At 43.7% G+C, this 20,849-nt stretch overlaps 1 protein-coding gene across 1 annotated transcript in view; it reads right to left on the bottom strand.

Moving 5' to 3' along the window:
* LOC126249697 (katanin p60 ATPase-containing subunit A-like 1) overlaps positions 1 to 14,429 on the bottom strand; it is a 168,503-nt gene extending 154,074 nt beyond the window's left edge. The window contains exon 1 of the mRNA XM_049951375.1: positions 14,354 to 14,429. Coding sequence (XP_049807332.1) covers positions 14,354 to 14,406 — 53 coding nt within the window. The 5' untranslated portion in view covers positions 14,407 to 14,429. The remainder of the gene's footprint in view (positions 1 to 14,353) is intronic.
* Between the last annotated feature and the right edge of the window lie 6,420 nt (positions 14,430 to 20,849).

Raw genomic sequence — 20,849 nt, 5'->3', positions numbered from 1 at the left:
GCATTACCTCTTATCACGGACACCGCAGTGGCCGACGGCCTTCACATAACGACCGAGAGGGGCGGCGTTTGCGTAGTGTTGCCAGTGATAACAGACAAGCAACATTGTGTCGGATAACCGGAGAAGTCAATGTGGGACCTATGACGAACGTATCCGTTCGGACACTTAGGCGAAATTTGGCGTCAATGGGTTATGGCAGCAGAGACCGGATCGAGTGCCTTTGATAACAGCACAATATCGCCTGCAGCGTTTCTTCTGGGCTTGTGACGATACCGATTGGACCCCAGACGACTGGAACAACGTGGCTTTGTCAGATGAGTCCCGATTTCAGATGATAAGAGCTGATGATAGGGGTCGAGTGTGGTGCAGGCCCCACGAAGCCATGGACCCAGGTTGTCAATAAGTCACTGTGCAAGCTCATGGTGGCACAATAATGCCGCATTTTAGCGCGTGCGAGTGCTTGAATCTGCGCGCCCAATAAGCTGAGTGGCTAACTTCAGCGCTAAATAGAAATAACGCGGAAACAGCTCAGCTTATCGAACTTTTTTCTTAACAAATATTTCTGAGCACAATATCCCCTACAACACGCTTAAAAGCTTTTGAGACTGTTTCTGACCACCCTGCATAACGTGTTGGATCGACTATTATTGGCGAAATTCTGTACTTATACTTTTACACAATGAACTGAATAACTTTATGGGTTCGATATGTTCACTGTACTCGGTTTTATGCACTTCTTTTAATTTGAGTTACAGTCATATAATTTGATAACAATCGCATAACCGGTTTCGTCCTCGCATTGACGATCTTCAGTAACAGTAAAATAAAAGTTTGTATTTGGCGAACAAAACGCTAACACATGCAGACAAACCCCAACTGGTGGCTTGCTCTTCCTACTCTTTCCGCCCGAAGTGCAAATTCTCTAATGGCAAAGCAAAACCTGGCGAACCTGACTTTGAAAACTGTGTACGGGCTTTGCAATAAAAAATAAAAGAAAGGATGAGCCACATGTTTATACATATTTCCGACTAAATAACTGATTCGTCTCCACTTTCCTTTTCTTTAAAAACAAAACTCCTACAGTGAAACTTCCTGGTAGATTAAATTTGTGTGCCTGACCGGGACTCAAACCAGGGACCCTTGCCTTTCGCGAACAAGTGCTCTGCCAAGCGCGACTCACGACTCGTCCTTACATCTTACATATCCGCCAAAGTCAATGATCCCAGATTCGAGTCTCGGTCTGGCACATCGTTTTAATCCACCAGAAAGTTTCATATGAGCGCACTCTCCTCTGCAGAGTGAAAAATTCAATCTGAAAACTCTTACCCTGCGTTTAAAATCAGTTTGTCTGGTTATGCTGTGTCGGTAAGGAACTTGAGCATCTAGGGAAATGTTTTTGGTGCGTCTCCAGACACATCTTCGATACTCGATAGGGCTATGTTAGAAGCTGGACTCATTACTGAAGACAATTCTACTCCATTCATTGACATTCCAGCGCTTGAGGCCAGCGAAGACGTGTCTGGAGATGCTCTGGACAGCGATGGGATACCAGCCTGACCGTCACCCGCCATACGGATAATGGTCTGGGGTGCCATTTCATTTCACCGTAGGACCCCTTTCGTTGTCTTCTGCGGCAGCCTTACAACACGGCGTTTCGTCGACGATATTCGACGCTCCGTTTTATTGCCCATCACGGAGAGCTATCCTGGGCTTACATTTCAGCAAGATAATGCCAGCCTGCACACGGCTAGAGTGATTATTGTTTGTCTTCGTGCTTGCCAAGCCTTATTTTGGTCAGGAAGGCAGCCAGAGCTCTCCCCAGTTGAGAAAGTTTGGAGGGTTGTAGGCAGGGCCCTCCAACCATCTCGAGATTTTGACGATCTAACGCGCCAATTGGACAGAATTTGGTATGATACCCCTCAGGTGGACATCCAACATTTCTGCCAACAAATGTCAAGCCGAGTAACTGCTTGCATAAGGGCCAGGGGTGGACCAACGCGTTATTGACTTGCTCAAGTTGAATCCCTTTCTCTTGAATAAATCAGCCAACTTTTCTGAAATTGTAATAATTTGTTTGTCTGTACATGTACATCACGCCTGACGATTTGCATCCTTAGAGGTTAATTCTTCGTGGCGCGTCGATTTTTTATCTTAGAGTGTATGACCGAACCGGTTGTGGTTGTTGTTGTGGTTGATACTTACGAGACTGCATATAAAATAAAAAAATCACACGATAGGTATGTCGTCTTGTTTTTTTAATATTTAATTTTGCTATTCAGGTGAAGTTTCATGTCGTTTCGGATAAAATATCTATCCAAGAATTTGACGGCTTATAACGGCATCCATGCAATAGTTTTTCTTCCGCTCTAGGTTGAGCAAACAATTTTGAAGCACGTATAAATTTCATTATCCCAAGCGCGTCCCTTTCTCCACGTCTTGAGATTTGCAGTTAAGGACGATATGGGTAGAATTGGATTTCACCACTGAAGTTTATATGTAAATGAAACGAATCGAAATGATGTGGCTGTGAGTGTTTTCCGAAAATTAATCTGACCTATGTTTATCCATAAACACTCTGCTTGTCCTGTAGAGTCATAAAGGACAACCATTTGGTATTCTCAGCGTTCCAGGTTTCACTGATTCGTCTAGCACCACATGTAGGGCATGTGCCCGTGTAAATTATCTCGACGCAGTCATTGTCAGTATAAAGCCAAGAGCACTTTCAAAATCAGTTAATAATCTTTATGCATAGGGGATTTGTAGATACCTCTGTGACTGTAGATCACAGTTTTAAATATTAACATAGTTACTGCAACCAGTCACTTTTTTGTTTCTAGAATGAAATTTTCACTGTGTAGCGGAGTGTTCTCTGGCAGATTAAAACTGTGGCTGGACCGGGACTCGATCTCGGGACCTTTGTCTTTCGCGGGCAAGTGCTCTACACCTTTTTTGTTGTTCATTTTCAAAACAAAAGACGGAAATTTACCTCTCTGTAACATATAGAACCAATTCACTGACTGTCTAAATAGTCGACATGGAGAAGTTTTAGTCGTCCCTGGGAGAAATCGACTGGTACACGTATACCAACCTATGGGTTACTCGCAAAATGTATACTTCGTATCAACTGCTAATAAAAAGAAACTAAGTATATTCGCAAAACAATTTCCTTAGCTCAAGCGTAAACAATAGTCGGCCCTTGGCTTACAAATCCGCAGCAGGAAAGTCACTGTTGCCGGCAGTTCAGTCCTCCCAGTACAGCACCGTTGCAATCAATGGAGTTCGTTTCTAAGACAGTTTCCCCCTCGCAAAAGAATTACTCACAAATAAGAAAACAAGTCCTCGTAACAAATGACACTGTGAAAATTCAACATCTGCCGTAAGTCACAAAATACTCCTTGCTACATGCCAGACTAAACTGCACAGATATTACAAATTTCGGCTCTATATCTAGGATTCTACTATAAAATTTACTATAAGCCCTGTAACATGAACTAGGGATTCATACGTATTCTAGAACTACTATGTTTCAAACTCGATGAAATCCGACATAAAACCGTAGAAAATTTCCACATTGTGCTGCAGCAAATCACCCAGGTCATGAGGAACGACGCAGTTTTGTGCAAGGTAGCCCACTACACCAAATGTGACTGGTCATATCACTGGACCACCAATATTTCTGCCCAACCTGAACATTCTCCTCCATACACCGTTATCATACTGCTGGACATAGGATGTCATCCAGTGCTACAAGTTCCTGCACTGCTAATCAGGAGCCACGGGAGAATGATCTAAATGAATGCACTATGCGAATGCCATTCAAGTTGAGTGTATAGTGTGGGTTGAATACGATATTGGTCCATCCCTTCCCAGTCTTGCACCCCTAACTCACATCCAACCAGAATTGGGTTAGAATTATCTCGATTTTACAAGGCTCGTCTTGGACACAATACAAAAAAAATGGTTCAAATGGCTCTGAGCACTATGGGACTTAACATCTATGGTCATCAGTCCCCTAGAACTTAGAACTACTTAAACCTAACTAACCTAAGGACATCACACAACACCCAGTCATCACGAGGCAGAGAAAATCCCTTACCCCGCCGGGAATCGAACCCGGGAACCCGGGCGTGGGTAGCGAGAACGCTACCGCACAACCACGACCTGCGGACGGACACAATACAGCTCTCCTTTATGTTCTGTTGAATTACCCTTTATTTGTAAAAATATTTTCTGGAACAGGTGAAGTTAAGATCAAGGTCTTCAGTTAAAAATTAGCAGCTACAGACTTTCCATGATCTACATTTACCAACACAGGCAACTAGTTTTCATTTGTACATTTTATTTTTTATTTGTAGCGCTGATATATAATCCAGCTCTTGTTCAGCTCACCATTCCACCCGCAATCGAACATCGTGTTGGAAGGCATGGTAGGTGCCTTCTAGCTACAAATAATGTATATCATCGAAGGACAGTTTTATTTCTGACACAGTACATATAAATTCATACCCGTGAGTGGGAACTCTGAAAGAGGACGTTTACAGGAATAAGAGGCGGGTTCTGCTGCAACTGTTTTCGTCGCTTTACGACTCCCAGCCGAATTGCAGCCGCGGTGGCCGCCGTCTCTTCAGTCTTCGCGGGAAGCTGGCTCCCCCAGTACCAATATCGATTTGCCCTCGGGTGGCCTTGGCTGCCGTCGGCTCTCCGCCCGCCGCTGTCTCCATGGACAACGCGACGGTGAAAGTGGGTCGCCTCGCGAAATGCCTGGTGGTTATAATTACACTGACGAAGGTCCAGTGTGGGCTGTAATTATCGTATGGTAGCGAAACTTGGTAGATTTGACACGCGTTAATGAAGAACTGATTTACGCTGGAAAAAATTAGTTTCAGCTTTGGCCACCAGGTGCAAATATGGCGCTGTACACTGTTTATATGACGGTACGATATCCACGATATTATTTGACAAACCTTAACGTGTGTGAACGATATGGCTAGCCGGCCGTGGTGGTCTCGCGGTTCTAGGCGCGCAGTCCGGAACCGTGCGACTGCTACGGTCGCAGGTTCGAATCCTGCCTCGGGCATGGATGTGTGTGACGTCCTTAGCTTAGTTAGGTTTAAGTAGCTCTAAGTTCTAGGGGACTGATGACCACAGCAGTTGAGTCCCATAGTGCTCAGAGCCATTTGAACGATATGGCTACCGAAAAAAGATACCGTATACTGTTAGTGAAACGGTTGTCTGTGAACTGTAGCAATTACAGTGCTGTATTGAGAGAGTATGGCCGACTGAAAGGTCTGAAGAGAGGCCGGATGTCATCAAAAAGTTTCAAGAAGATGATAATGAAATTAGAAAACACTGGTGGTCTTGGCAGTGCGTAACAATATGTGCTATATAGATTTGTATATTGGTAAAAGTATATATACAGAGATATGAATATATTGTTAACCCTTGATTTATCTTCTTTTATTGGGGAAAGGCGATGCGATTACAGTCAGTAATGCTGGATTCAGTGGATCTGAAGAGCGAACATTTAATGTGACGTTTTACGCTCCATTATAGCTCTGTAAGGTGGCCAGGGGAAAGGACTGGCTGGAAAACAGGTAAAAATGAGACAAACTGGACTAGACTGTTGGTGAATGTTTCATTTTGCTGACCTGCTTTCACCCACGCATCTGTGTAATACACTGATGGAAAAAAAACTCAACACCCAAAAGGAGTCCTGTGACACAAACAGGAGTTGGTAAGCGTGTTTCTACACCTGAAAGATGATGTCTATTCAAATTTAGCGCCAGACGCGTAAGAGTGGCACAAGAAGCACTATCACGAGGTTGCAAATCAGGTTTGCTTTAAATACACGCAGCAACGATGGTGAGCGTAAGTTTTCTTTGAGACTGGACGTGGTGAGTTGATGTTAGTCAAGAATGCCTTTAAGCTGACAATGACGACATTATTAACAAACCACTGATTTTGAACGAGGTGGTGTTATACGGCTACGAGAGGCTGGGTGTTTCTTCTGCGGTATTCCAGAAGGACTTCGCAGGAATTTAGCCACTGTACATAACTGCTGGTGGTTCCGAGAATGTGCGGTAGAAAGAAGACTGGGCTCTCGATGGCTACGTGGGACTACTAAGAGGAGAGACCATCATGCTTAGCATTTGGCTTTGACACATCGTACTGTTGTCTGTACTTCAACCATGCCTAGACGGTCAATACCGCGGTTCGGTCGCATCCGCATTGTTACTTTGTGCCAGGACAGGTTCTCAAAAAGGGAAGTCTCCAGGCGTCTCGGAGTGAACCAAAGCGATGTTGTTCGGACATGGAGGAGATACAAAGAGACAGGAACTGTTAATGACATGCGTCGCTCAGACCGCCCACGGGCTACTACCGCAGTGGATGACCGTTACCTATGGATTATGGCTCGGAGGAACCCTGACAGCAACGCCACCATGTTGAATAATGCTTTTCGTGCAGCCACAGGACGTCGTGTTACGACTCAAACTATGCGCAATAGGCTGCATGATGCACAACTTCACTCCCGATATCCATGGCAAGGTCCATCTTTGCAACCACGACGCATGCAGCGCGGTACAGATGGGCCCAACATTCCGAATGGACTGCTCAGCATTGTATCACGTTCTCTTCATTGATGAGCGTCGCATATGCCTTCAACCAGACAATCGTCGGAGACGTGTTTGGAGGTAACCCGATCAGGCTGAACGCCTTAGACACACTGTCCAGCGAGTGCTGCAATGTGGTGGAATGACTGGAACTGTTCGGCTGTCGGACCCCCTCCGTCTAACAGTCGCTGCTCATGCAGTGTTGTTTACATCTTTGGGCGGATTTAGTAACATCCCTGAACAGTCAAATGGACTGTGTCTGTGATACAATATCCACAGTCAATGTCTGTCTTCAGGAGTTCTGAGAACCGGGGTGATGCAAAACTTTTTTTGATGTGTGTATATTCCTGACTTTGCACCAGAATGGGGGCGATCTGCAGGGTATTAAACTTAGAAAAATCTTCAAGTAGCCATGATGGTAACGTAATCTTACCGAAACCGGTTATCGAAATAAGTGCTTTAGTAGCGATCTCGGCTATTTGAAATTTTTCTTCAGAGTTTAGGAAGGTTTGGAGCCTTTACTGATTTTACATATGACCAGAACGTCCTAACATTTTCTGATTCGCCTTTCGCCACGATCTTACCGTGAAGGTTAATGTAGGTTTCACGCACGGCTCTTCTTACGGATGCACAATTTGCTACTAACTTTTCTCCATCAGTTTCTCTGTAGTCTGTTCTGTAGCGAGGGTAGAGTTGTTCCTGTTTTCGCAACATTCTCCGAATGGTACCATTAAACCAAGCTGGGTGTCTTTCCTGTCTTTATTACTTTAAAATGAACGTATTTATCTAGGTCGCGGTTTTGTAACGTGTCTCAGCTTTAAGCACAATTGTTCTGAGTTTGCCGGATCTGAAGAAAATGTTATCAGTTGTTCCTTTAAGGGAGTTGTTAGTGACTATTTATTATTTCGACCGACCACGGACACTCTCATGGCTATGTTGCTGACATTTTTGCCATTGATGACCATCGTTCCTTTTCTGACATGGTGGTTTGTAATCCCTCCTTTATTGGTGTCATCCTCGAAAATATGGGGTTTCCTTCGCGTGTGGGTTGACGAACAATCGCACTACTTGTTCGAGGAATTCGTCAGACAATGTATTTAGTATTACTTCGTAAGACTGACTGTTCTTACCACTGATAACATGTATGTTCGGGATATTTCCGTGCTAACGTGTTTAGCCTACCTTTGAATGACTCTACGACCGATCTGTGTGAACCCGGTGATCGATAGACACATCCCGTTGTTAATATATGTGTATCGACTCCAGTTACGCCGGATTCATTTCGGTCCTCACTATAGTTAGTGTATCTGCTTATTGCTATAAACACTCCTCCTCCTAAGGATCCTAATCTATCTTTCTGACATACGCTGGTCGAAAATTTTCCCACTCTGTACTCTAGGTTTCAACGAATTCTCAGTTCCTATCGTAATTTGGGGGTGACTGCTTTCTACGAGAGACGTGAGCTCTGGAACTTGGTTGCGAACACTCTGGTAGTTGACAACTTATATTTAGGGATTCTCTCTCACCGGGTTTGCTATTTCCTGTTGAAATGCTTTCACATCCGCAATAATCAGTTTAAGAGAAGGAGACTGGTACTCTTCCGCAGTGTGCTGGCAATGGAACTTGTCAATTACTTCGTACTCGAACTGAACTCAGTTTGGCTGTGTAATTCTCAGTTACGATGATTCAGTTTCCCATGATCGACTTCTAAATCATTAATGTGATGTACCTTATTTTGAACATGATTTTGTCTAAATAAAATAGTAACAGCAGACAGACAGTAATATAATGGGAGACAAGAAATGATTCGCACGTTAATATCAACAATATTACAACTATTATACTTCATTAGGGACGGTGATAAAAATTTTGAAAAAAACGTATTTCTCGTCGGCTTTCAATTCTACATTTTCTCTCCCGAATATTAAGCTCTAAACGTTACCCAGCTTTATCTAAGCTAAGAGAAACTTTAAAGTGTATCAGCCATATGGGAACGCCTATTACACTTGAGATATAAAAGGTTAGCTCCTTTCTGGCTCGAACACGTTTGCAACAACTAATACACACTATGATATGCCATGAAAAACACTACCGTTGTGACTCATATCCCCTTAGGTGAGGAAGCCATGGTATAGCTATACGTACATGTAAAGTTTGGTAGTACCACTTACAAGGTATAAAAGAACAGTGCATTGACGGAGCTGCCAGTTGTACTCAGGTGATTCATTTGAAAAGGTTTCCACCGTTATTACGGTCGCACGACGAGAATTAACAGACTTTGACTGCAGAATGGTAGTTGGAGCTAGACGCATGGGACATTCCATTTCAAAATCGTTAGGGAATTCAACATTCCGAGATCCACAGTGTCAAGAGTGCGCCGATAATATCAAATTGTAGGCGATATCTCTCACCACGGACAACGCAGTGGCCGACGGCCTTTACTTAACGTCCGAGAGCAGCAGCGTTCGCGTACAGTCGTCAGTGCTAACAGACAAACAACACTACGTAGAAATCACTGAGGGACATACGATGAACGTATTGTTTAGGGCCGCGCGGGATTAGCCGAGCGGTCTGAGGCGCTGCAGTTCATGGACTGTGCGGCTGGTACCGGCGGAGGTTCGAGTCCTCCCTCGGGCATGGGTGTGTGTGTGTTTGTCCTTAGGATAATTTAGGTTAAGTAGTGTGTAAGCTTAGGGACTGATGACCTTAGCAGTTAAGTCCCGTAATATTTCACACACATTTGAACATTTTTATTCTCAGAACAGTGCTTCGAAATTTTGGGTTCATGGGTTATGGCAGCACAAGACCGACTCGAATGGTTTTGGCAACAGCACAACATCGCCTGCAACACCTCTCCTGGCCTCGTGGCCATATCGGTTGGATCCTTGACTACTGGAAAACTGTGGCCTGGTCACATGAGTCTCTACTTCAGTTGGTAAGAGCTTATGGTAAATCTGAGTATGGCATAGAGTAGGTCTGAGTATGGCACAGACCCCACGAAACCATGGGCCCAAGTTGTTAACAAGGCACTGTGCAAGATGGTGGTGGCTTCATAATTGTGTGGGCTATACTTACACGATTTACATGGAATGGACTGGGTTTTCTGGTGCAACTGAGCTGATCATTGGCTGGAAATGGTTATCTTCGGCTACTTGGAGACCATTTGTAGCCATTCGTGGACTTCATGTTCCCAAACATGTCACCGGGCCACAATTGTTAGTGACTGGTTTGACGAACATTCTGGACTATTCGAACGAATGATTTGATCACTCTGACCGCCCGACATAAGTCCTATCGACTATTTATGGGACATAATCAAGAGGTCTATTCGTGTACAAAATCCTGAACCGGTGACACTTCCTGTGTTATGGACGGCTATAGAGGCAGCATGGTTCAATATTTATGCAGGGGTCTTCCAGCGACTTGTTGAGTCCACGCTACGTAGAGTTGCTGCACTGCGTTAGGCAAAATGAGGTCCGACATGATATTGGGAGGTATCGCATGACTTTTTTCACCTCACTCTATGCCATCTAGAAAAGGTGCTAAACGAAGACGGTTGTGTTCAGCCGACAATTAAAGGAATCAGATAGTTAAAGAATTATATGTACCAATCTTTTTCTTTTGTGCATATCTCAAAATCTGCGTGCAGATTAGATCTCCATATAATAGCACTGGTGCACTCTGGAGAAGTACCTACAATTTTCCACCACAGTTCTGCGACTATAAGCATGCTAAGAAGTCCGTCTACAGTACGTAGTATACACATATGAGCGAATGCTTTCTCTAGGCTACTGTTATGTGACTACGAAAATATTTCTTGTCAGTTACGATTGCGGTCTAAATAAACATGCAGATTTCGATATTTCGAGCAACATATCTGTGTTACATGTGCCACAAAAGACATACCGTAAATTACTATGCTGTTAAAAGCAGCCCTTTCAGAAACAGTATGCTTGTTCGTTTCCTGTTATAATGAAGTTAGATATCTAATTCTAGAAACCAGAATCGAATTAATTGTTTTTTACCTAGCTTGCCAGTGAAATTGCGAAGGAAACACTAAAATTAACTGAGTACTGTCTCTTTAGTAGATGCTTGAAAGTTACCCGCCAAGAAGTCGACCGAGTGTTAAGCGACACATGAGGTTCTGGAAAGCTACGTGTATGTCCCACACTCAAATGGTTCAATTGGCTCTGAGCACTATGGGACTTAACATCGGAGGTCATCAGTCCTCAAGAACTTAGAACTATTTAAACATAACCTAACCTAAGGACATCACACACATCCATACCCGAGGCAGGATTCGAACCTGCGACCGTAGAGGTCGCGCGGTTCCAGACTGAAGCGCCTAGAACCGCTCGGCCACACCGGCCGGCTGTGCCATACTCCACGTAAGGCAGGAGTACTGTTTTTCGAAACCAAAACGAAGTGTTTTTAGAGCAAATGGTTCAAATGGCTCTGAGCACTATGCGACTTAACTTCTGAGGTCATCAGTCGCCTAGAAATTAGAACTAATTAAACCTAACTAACCTAAGGACATCACACACATCCATGCCCGAGGCAGGATTCGAACCTGCGACCGTAGCGGTCACGCGGTTCCAGACTGAAGCGCCTTTAACCGCACGGCCACACCGGCCGGCTGTCTTTTTTTTTTTTTTTTTTTGGGGCAGCTATTGTTACTATTGGTGTGGTCTTCACTCCAAAGAATGGTCTGAAGCAACTCTCCACGATATCCAGTGCGAGTATCTTCATCTCTGCGTGACTGCTACAACATCAGCCATTTTAAACTTTCTCACCGTTGTGATACCACTCCCCAACCCTCCCCCCCCTCACCCCCTCACCCCTCCCCCAAAAAACACCAAATTAACGATTCCATGATGCCTTCAGATGGGTCCTATCAATCGACCCCATCTTTTAGTCTAGTAGTGTCATAAATTTCTTTTCGCCGCCATCCAGTACCTCTCCATTAGGTATCCGATAGCAGCCGGTAATTAGTTAATACGTACTGTCGTGCACGGATTTAATATGTGGCCTGGATTAACGATCGGTGGAATGGTACACCGGCCAGTCGGCGCGTTGTTTCTCGCCAGTTTCTTACAACTCATTCTGTGCATTCGGGGCTGTTACCGATCTTCATTACAAAGGCACGTTAAAACTCGTAAACTCACAGAACAAGGTTTAGAGGATTCGCAGACAGACCAGCACAAACGGAAGAGAATTAAGTGACTATAGGCACCGAAGAAGACCAGCGTACTGCCGAAAGGCAACGTAACATTGTATTATAAGAGAGGAATAAAAGTGAGTGAAGAAGGAAACATGTTCGAGTACATGAGACAAGACTGATGGCAGGTATCGTGACCCACGCTATATTATCTTCCATCTCGCCGCAGTTTTTGTCAATACTGTCGTCGCAAGACTCTCCGGACTCAGTGATGCAAATATAGCGCGGTACAATGACACCGCTGGATCAATAGACGCAACTAGGCAACGGTGAGGCGAGACAGATGTGTATCTTATTGGAGGCAAGTCAGCTGCTTCCCAGCCAGGTCGCTAGTGAGAGGGTCAGGTACTCAACTCGCTGAGTGGCACGCTTTGCGACCAGCGCACGTAAATTGCATCTTGCTGAAAAACGATAAGAAACTACTAAGTGAACGGTTACTTGGACGGCTGACAAACACGGCAATGACAAGAATGATTGGTTACCTAGCACTAGAGTGAAATACGAGTGCTGGCAGCATCCGAAGTAGCAGTTCACACAGAATTATGGCACCATGACAAGGTATAAAAAGACAAGCCTTCCACAGTGCTTGTCATCGTGCTGTCAGTATAATGAAAAAAGAGCCACAAGAGTGATGAAGAGCTATTGAGTGACGGCTGCAGAGACCATACGGTAGCAAGTGCCAGCCCAACAGGCGAAAATCCACGAGGGGTACCCACAAGGCGGTGCGAGCTCCCCTAGTGAGAATTCATTTAGTTCAAGAACATGAAAAAGGGCCTGTAACCGCAACCCCGAATTCTTATGACCTAAAAAAATGGTTCAAATGGCTCTGAGCACTATGGGACTTAACATCTATGGTCATCAGTCCCCTAGAACTTAGAACTACTTAAACCTAACTAACCTAAGGACATCACACACAACACCCAGCCATCACGAGGCAGAGAAAATCCCTGACCCCGCCGGGAATCGAACCCGGGAACCCGGGCGTGGGAAGCGAGAACGCTACCGCACGACCACGAGATGCGGGCCTTATGACCTAAAAAACCTGGAAAATTAATACTAAAATGACCTGAAAACATCGATAAAATGACGTAAAAAGGATATAAAACATATGTAAATTGAGTCATAAAACGGGAAGTTAATGAAAAACTTCATAGGAGGTTGGAGCTGAAATTAAAAAAAGAATAAATGATTAATTGAAAATCGCAAAATTTTTCTTTAAGAAATCTCATCATTTGATGGACGATAATTGCTGTATAACCATCTTAAACCTACTGAAATATTCTCTAGAAACATTGTTGCGCTTCAACTAGCGCCATGCGCATTGCTCGTTCTTGCCAACATTGAACCAATGAATTATTGGGTCATAATTTGACTTTAAACACGAACAAGTAAAAAGATGGTAGTTCTATTTGTTTTCCAGATTTTGTTGGTATCGATACGGGTTAGATGAAGGTTGCAGGTGATCTTCTCAAGTGAAAAAGATATTTGTGTTATATTTTAAATGAAACCGAGAACAAAAGCGAAAATAGGAAAGTTAATAACTCAGTTGCAGTTTGACACAGCTTAGTAGCAGCCTAGTACGAATTTTATCTCGTGTAATGTGGTTGAAGTTGTTCACATAGACTCTTATCTCTCTCTCTGTCTCTCTCTCTCTTTCTCTCACCTATCACATACAGACACACACACACACACACACACACACACACACAGAGAGAGAGAGAGAGAGAGAGAGAGAGAGAGAGACAGAGAGAAACGAAGAGGACGAATTGGAACAAAATGATTCAACGCGTAAAACGTCTGTTGAAATATAAGAACCTCTAGACAGTGGACAAAAGAGCAGCAATCGTTCGCGGAATCCGTCGTTTTATTACAGGTGATCAAGATTTCAACTATAACATAATCTTCTTTAGTGTATGTAACAATAGGTGACATTAGTCCACTAATGTCATCTGTTGTAATGTCCACTGAAGATGACTACGTAATAGTTGAAATCTACATCTGCTGTAATGAAACGACGGATTTCGCTATCGATTGCTGCTCTTTTCGCCATTGTCTATATTCAACGATCGCTGCGCGTGACGGGATCATACGGATTCCAGTTCGACAAAAACCTCTTCTGGTAGAGCAGTAAATTAGCTATTAAGGCAGTGGAAAGAAAACACAAGATAGGCTATAAGAACAATTCGAAGATACAAAACTCACGTATTACTGATTTATGAGAAACGAAACAGCATATTTTAGATGCTGTTCGCAAGAGAAATTTATAACATAAGTTAGCAATCTGAATTGTCTTAGTTGAGCGCTAATACAAAGAGTGTAACACTATTTGCAAGAAATCAGAGATTTATATAAGCAGTCGTCTAGCCGGTCGAACAGACAGCGGTCAAAGAACTGTGACGTGGCGCGCTGCATAGTTATCAGCACGGTTGACTCTGGTGCTCTCTTCGAATACGTGCGGTTTAAAACACGATAGGGCAGGAGCAGTTTTCGTGCTTCAATTTGAAAGCCGTGCCGCCTGACTCACTTGAAGAAGGGATCATCGAGGAACTCCCTCATAAGGGAGCCGAAGAACGCCATGTCGACCCGTGCCAGTGCGACCGTCTGTTGCCAACTGCGTGCGCACAAGGCAGCCGCAACCGCACCGCAGCCCTGGCGCGAGCCAGCCGCGCATGCGCACTGCTGCCGCTGCCGCTGCCGCTGCCGCTGCCGCCAACAATCGAGCGGCGCTCCAGCGAGACGCATCTTTCCATTCACTGCCTTCGCACAATAGCGAGCAAAACCAGAAACAAAAGCTGCGAGGACAGCGCGAACGAACATAATACTCCCACAGATATGAAACTCTGCCCGAAGCGGGCAGCCGAAGTCGAGGGGTTTGCGGTGTAGCGAGTAAAATGGCGACAGATGAAATAAGGCGGTATGCAGCAAGAGAAGCGGTAGAACGTTTCGCGGAGCTATTACTCAGCAACCGATCGTTAATATTTTGAATGAATGTTTCATTTTGCGGTGGAGAGTGCGCTTTTTGAAACTTTCTGACTGATTAAAGACGGACTGGCAGGTTAAAACGTGACTGGCAGAAGTGAAGATGTGTGCCTGGATTCCTCAGTCGGTAAGAGCACCGCCCGGGAAAGGCAAGGTTCGAGGTTCGAGTCTCGGTCCGGCACACAGTTTTAATCTATAATTAAAACAAAGAAAAGATTGTGAATGTACGCACCACTGTTTAACAGAATCGTACTACGGAAGAAACACTACTACGTTAGTACCGGTACTTATTGTTCAGTGAGGTGTAGTATTTTGTGTTACTGGCTGCAAAAGCAGATCTTCCAACTGATTACTGCGACTTTACTGAGGTGGAAACATCTGGAAACAGACCCACTAAGTTTCGTGACGACAGATGAGTAACTCCTCTAATATATAAGCAGTGAAATTAATGCCCAGGCTATCGAAGTGACGCCGTATTCTACGATTTGCAGCAGACTTGCAGCCACGCGACGTGGACAGCTATGCGAGAAGCGTACAATGAATTCCAAAGATTTTTTGTCAAAAATCCCTAAAAAGATTCAGTCCTAGGTGAAATCAATTGATGGGACGAAGTTGTCTGCCTAAATGCTCGTTTACCACCACTATAACGGAACGGAAGACGACAAAATGAGCCTCTGCAATTGTAGTGCACTTAGATGCTTGGGTTTTAATCCTATGTCGGCGTACCGTAAGACATGACACTAACACTACTAATAACGCAAATCCTGCAGCGCACAATCTGAACATCATGCCTATAGGTTGGGTACTCACGTGGTAAATAGTTTTCCATCTACACTTGCTCAAGTAACGAAAGTTTAATTATAACCATCGTGTATTTATGAATGAGAACACTTAGTGACTCGCAATAAACTTTACGCACAATTTAAGCCTTTACGAGACTTTTTCTCGCTGGCCCCATCCACAAAATGATGAAAGATAAAAAGTTTATCTCTTTCTACATTTTCCCTCTTTATGCACTAACACTGTCGCATCAGCCATGGCCGTTTAATTTGCTAATTCCTTACTACTGACTCTACTTGCAACACATTTTGCTGACAGTATCCACATATACCACTGAAACTACTTGCAAAAACATGTCGTTGTATGACACATAGCTCAGCAGATATGAAGCTGTAAAGACTGAGATGCATGAAAAACTGCCGCATCATGCATGACGTTTTAATGTATTGCATCTTTCCTACCGACTCTGTTCGCAACAGATTAAGCAACCGACATCTACATATACCACTGGATGTAACTCGAAGATTATATCACGCCGGCCGTCGTGGCCGAGCGGTTCTAGGCGCTTCAGTCTGGAACCGCGCGACCACTACGGTCGCAGGTTCGAATCCTGCCTCGGGCATGGATGTGTGTGATGTCCTTAGGTTAGTTAGGTTTAAGTAGTTCTAAGTTCTAGGGGACTGATGACCTCAGGTGTTAAGTCCCATAGTGCTCAGAGCCATTTGAACCATTTTGATTATATCACTGTACGGTGCATCGTTCAAGAGATACGACGTCATAAACAAAGAACTGCGTTAAAATTCACGAAACTGTTAGGTAAAAGTTACACAAGCGTCAGTTTCACAGTTTGTAAGCGGTCGACTGAGCCGGTGGAATAATAAGGGGAGGCAATGAAGACCAAAAGAGGTCGAATGTGTGAAATAATTTGTTCAGCCGAAAATGTTTATACAGTGGTAGAAGGGGGTGCGATGAACAACATGCTGCGAATCGTGACTCGTGGGGGCTGAGTGTGGAAGTGAGGGTGCGTTTGAAGGTCACTTTTGTACGTCTTTCTTGAATAACTCGAAAACTACTCCCTCCAGCAATAACTTATCCAAGTACAAAATTTAACTACATTAAATTTTCTAAGAAAAGGTGGCATTCATTTTTGTGTAGGGCTAATAGTTTGCCCGTAGTGAATGAGAGAATACGAAAATATCACGTGTGGTTTATGAAGGCTAGGTATAATATTTCGGGTTGTATAAAACGACATCGGTAGCGTCACCTGAATCAACCTGTATGTGACACGAGCGTATGCAGCCAAAGTCACGAGTAAAAGGTCCTCTCAGCCCCCTGCATCGAGTTCAATCAACCTTGGTACACATATTACTTAGTATGTGGAAAGATATACTGTAGCGGTAAGAACCAGCAACCTGATATTCGCGTGGGGGTGATAACGTGGAGGCAGAATGGGGGAGGAGGAGATGGAGAGAAAGAGAGGTGGAAGAAGAAGACGGACACAGATAGCGGGGAGGAGGAATTTGACAGGAGGGTAAATGGACAGAAAGTGATGAGGGGGAGCTGGATAGAGAGAGAGGAGAGGAGGAGATGGACAGAGAAAGGAAACTAGAGGACTTGGATAGAGAGAGAGGAGAAGAGGAGATGGACAGAAAGAGGGGAAGGAGATGGACACAGGAGGGGGAGGAAGAGATGGACAAAGATAGGGAAGGAGTAGATAGACTTGGAGAGGGTAAGGAGGGGATAGAAGGGGAGGAGGAGTCGAACAGAGAGAGGAAGGAAGAGGAGATGGGCTTAGAGGGGGTCAGAAGGAGACAGGGGGAAGAGGAGATGTATTTAGAGGGGTGAGGAGGAGATGGACTAGGAGGGAAGGAGCAGATGGGCAGAAGGTGGAGGAGCAGATGGAGAAAGACAGGGGAAGGAAGAGATGGAAAGAGAGACGGAGAGGAGGTGCTGCGTAGTGAGAGGGTTTGACAGAGAGGGTGTGCTGAGGTGATGGATAGAGAGAAGTGGGAAGAGGAGATAGACAAAGAGAGGGGAGGAGATGGACTTAGGGAGGATAAGCGAGAGGCAGAGGGGGGAAGGAGGAGTGGTGGGTGGAGGAGGTGGAGAGAGGGTGAGGGGGAGGAGGAAATGGACTGCGAGTAGGGAGGCGGAGGACTAGTTTGACAGTGAAAGAGGAAAAGGGGAGATGGACTAATAAAAGATTCGAATAAATACATATCTGGGCAATGCTGGGTACTCAGATAGTGTGGATATATAAGAGGTAGTCAAATGAAAACGAGATGGATGGAAGAAAAGTAAGGAAACTGTTTATTGTTTCTAAAGTAATAGGCATAACTGTTAGTACATTTATCCCACAGAAAAAGTTTGTGGTTGCCTATGAAACCATATACGTACGCAGACGTGCACCTCGTCGTCTGAGGCATATCGACGGCCACGAATGTCTTTCTTCAGGGCTCCAAAAATACGGAAATCTCATCGGGAGGGATCGGGAAAATGTGGGGGATGTGCAAGGGCCCCCCAGCGAAACTTCTGCAGGTTATTCCAAACAACATTGGCAACATGTGCACAAGTCCACTTATCCCACAGAGGGTAAATGTATTAACAGTTACGGCAAATATTTTTGAAATAATAAACAGTTTACTTACTTTTTCCATGTGTCTCATTTTTGTTTGACTAACCCTTACAGAAAGGTGTACGTGGGCACTGCACTGTTCAAAGAACACATCCCTTTGATATTTTTGGAGCGGAATTTGCTGTTGTGGTGTGTACGTAACACAATTTGTTGAACACAAGACAAAATACACTTGAAGCACTGAAAGAAGTGTACTGAACAGATTACTGTAGAAGCATCGGCAGAGTACATGACAAAGTCCATCGAGAGTTAATGTCCAATTCGTAATCAGTTCCGCAGCCACAAAAGGTGAAGCAGCTAAGATATGCCTACCAAAATACACAGCCTGATAAAAAAAACTGAATCACCAAGAAGACACGGTCAGACGTCAAAGTAACCTCGTACACGTTGTAAGTAGGCTGTTTAGTTTTTATTGGTAACGCCACGTAGCGCTCTATATGAAAATCACTGGCTGTGCTGTGTGCAGTCTGTGGCTAGTTTGCATTGTTGTCTGCCATTGTAGTGTTGGGCTGTTGGCTGTTAACAGCGCGTAGCGTTGCGCAGTTGGAGGTAAGCCGCCAGCAGTGGTGGATGTGGGGAGAGAAATGGCGGAGTTTGGAAATTTGTAAAACTGGATGTCATGAACTGCTATGTATATTATGATTTATCAACACTATTAAGGTAAATACGTTGTTTGTTCTCTATTAAAATCTTTCATTTGCTAACTATGCCCATCAGTAGTTAGTGCCTTCCGTAGTTTGAATCTTTTATTTAGCTGGAAGTAATGGCGCTCGCTGTATTGCAGTAGTTCGAGTAACGAAGATTTTTGTGAGGTAAGTGATTTGTGAAAGGTATAGGTTAATGTTAGTCAGGGCCATTCTTTTGTAGGGATTTTTGAAAGTCAGATTGCGTTGCGCTAAAAGTATTGTGTGTCGGTTTAAGCAGTCATGTATAATTTTTCTAAGGGGACGTTACATATGTCGACCCTTAGCCGAGAATACCTCACTGGAATCGTCTGATTTTTTCTTTTAGTTTGTGTAATTAGTGTAGCTTTTGTTTATTGCTAGCGCGTAATTATAGAGATAATTTCCTTTGTAGTTGTAGTTTTTCATTGTTGTACACAGTTGTGGCATGCATGTAGATTTGCACCAAGTATTTCGCAGCTGCGCTTTCAATTAACTAGATATTATATTCAATGCTATGTTAATGTGTTTTGTTATTTTGCTCTTCAAATTGTGCTTTTCTGTGTTGTCGTGTGAAATATTGTGACAATAATGGCGTGTGAAAAACGCAATACTAGGCTTTAAAGTAAACTGAGAAATGACAGTGAAGACGAAAGCAGTGTGTTAGCGCCGCAGAGTAATGAATTAACTAATGTTCAGAGTAGTAATTTGGTAATTGTGCATAGGGAAATGGAGCGGGCTGCAAATAATGGTGTAGGCAGTGAAACAATTAGTGAACAGGGAAGCATTATCGATCGATCGTTCAGCAACAGCTCGCCTCAGGAATCCGAAATGACAGAACACAATATTGCAAATACTGTAGACTCAGGTTTTGGGTCCTCACCGTTTTCTCAAATGAGTCAAGACACATTTTCTGCTTGTCAAAATGTGAATGTTACCGGTGAAAATGCACTGCCAAAAAGCATAGAGAAACAGATTCCAGACACTAATACATTATTATTGCAATTAATGCAACAAATGGAACAAAATCAGAGACAAACACAGCAAAAGCTTCAAAAGTTAGACACAATGGAACAAAATCAGAGACAAACACAGCAACAGTTAGACACAATGGAACAAAATCAGAGGCAAACACAGCAAAAGCTTCAAAGTTAGATATAATGGAACAAAATCTTCAAAAGTTAGGCACCACACTTGAACAAACACGTGAAGATTTAACTACTGAGTTACATAGCGTTCAATCGAAATGTGAAAAAGTCTGTAATGACGTAAAAACACAAATTGGTGAGCATTTTCAACCTATTTTTTCGCGGCATGAAAATGCATTACAGAATCACGAAGCAGCCATAAAAGAACTGCAAACTATTGTTCATGAAAATCATGAGACCTTGCAAGCTAAAATTGACTCACTTGCATCTACCGATTGGGCTACGCAACTTGCAAAAACTCAGGAAAACTTAAAGGACACAGTACATACTCTGGAAATTGGTGCAGAAAGACACATGGAGGAAATTATCAGAGAAAGTAGTTGAACTTTCGGATCAGCTAAATAATTTATCTACGAAGGTAGATGATAATCTGAATGACACAAAACCGGTAGTCTTTAATGACACAGAAGAGTGCGAACAAATTAGGAAATTCAAACAAAATCAGAATCAAATTAATACGCAATACCAAAGAGAAATTCGGGAAGCACAAGATCAGCTGACACAGGTAATGCAAGAATTACGTATTTCAGAGGACACTCGCGCTCCAATACGGGAAGAGGGACATAGAAATACGGAACAGCCACAAAATAATAACACAGGGCACTTCGGAAATTATGAAAGAAATTGGCAAGGTACGCCGAATTTTGAGATGGAACCGCCGAAACGACGTAACAATGACCGACATGCGACTCGCCGACATGATGATTTTGACTATAAGCTGTTCATTACTACACGTAAATTCAAAACATTTAAGAA

This window comes from Schistocerca nitens, chromosome 3 (assembly GCF_023898315.1).
Source record: "Schistocerca nitens isolate TAMUIC-IGC-003100 chromosome 3, iqSchNite1.1, whole genome shotgun sequence".
NCBI classification, from domain to species: Eukaryota; Metazoa; Arthropoda; class Insecta; order Orthoptera; family Acrididae; genus Schistocerca; species Schistocerca nitens.
This window is presented reverse-complemented; position numbering and strand designations above follow the sequence as displayed.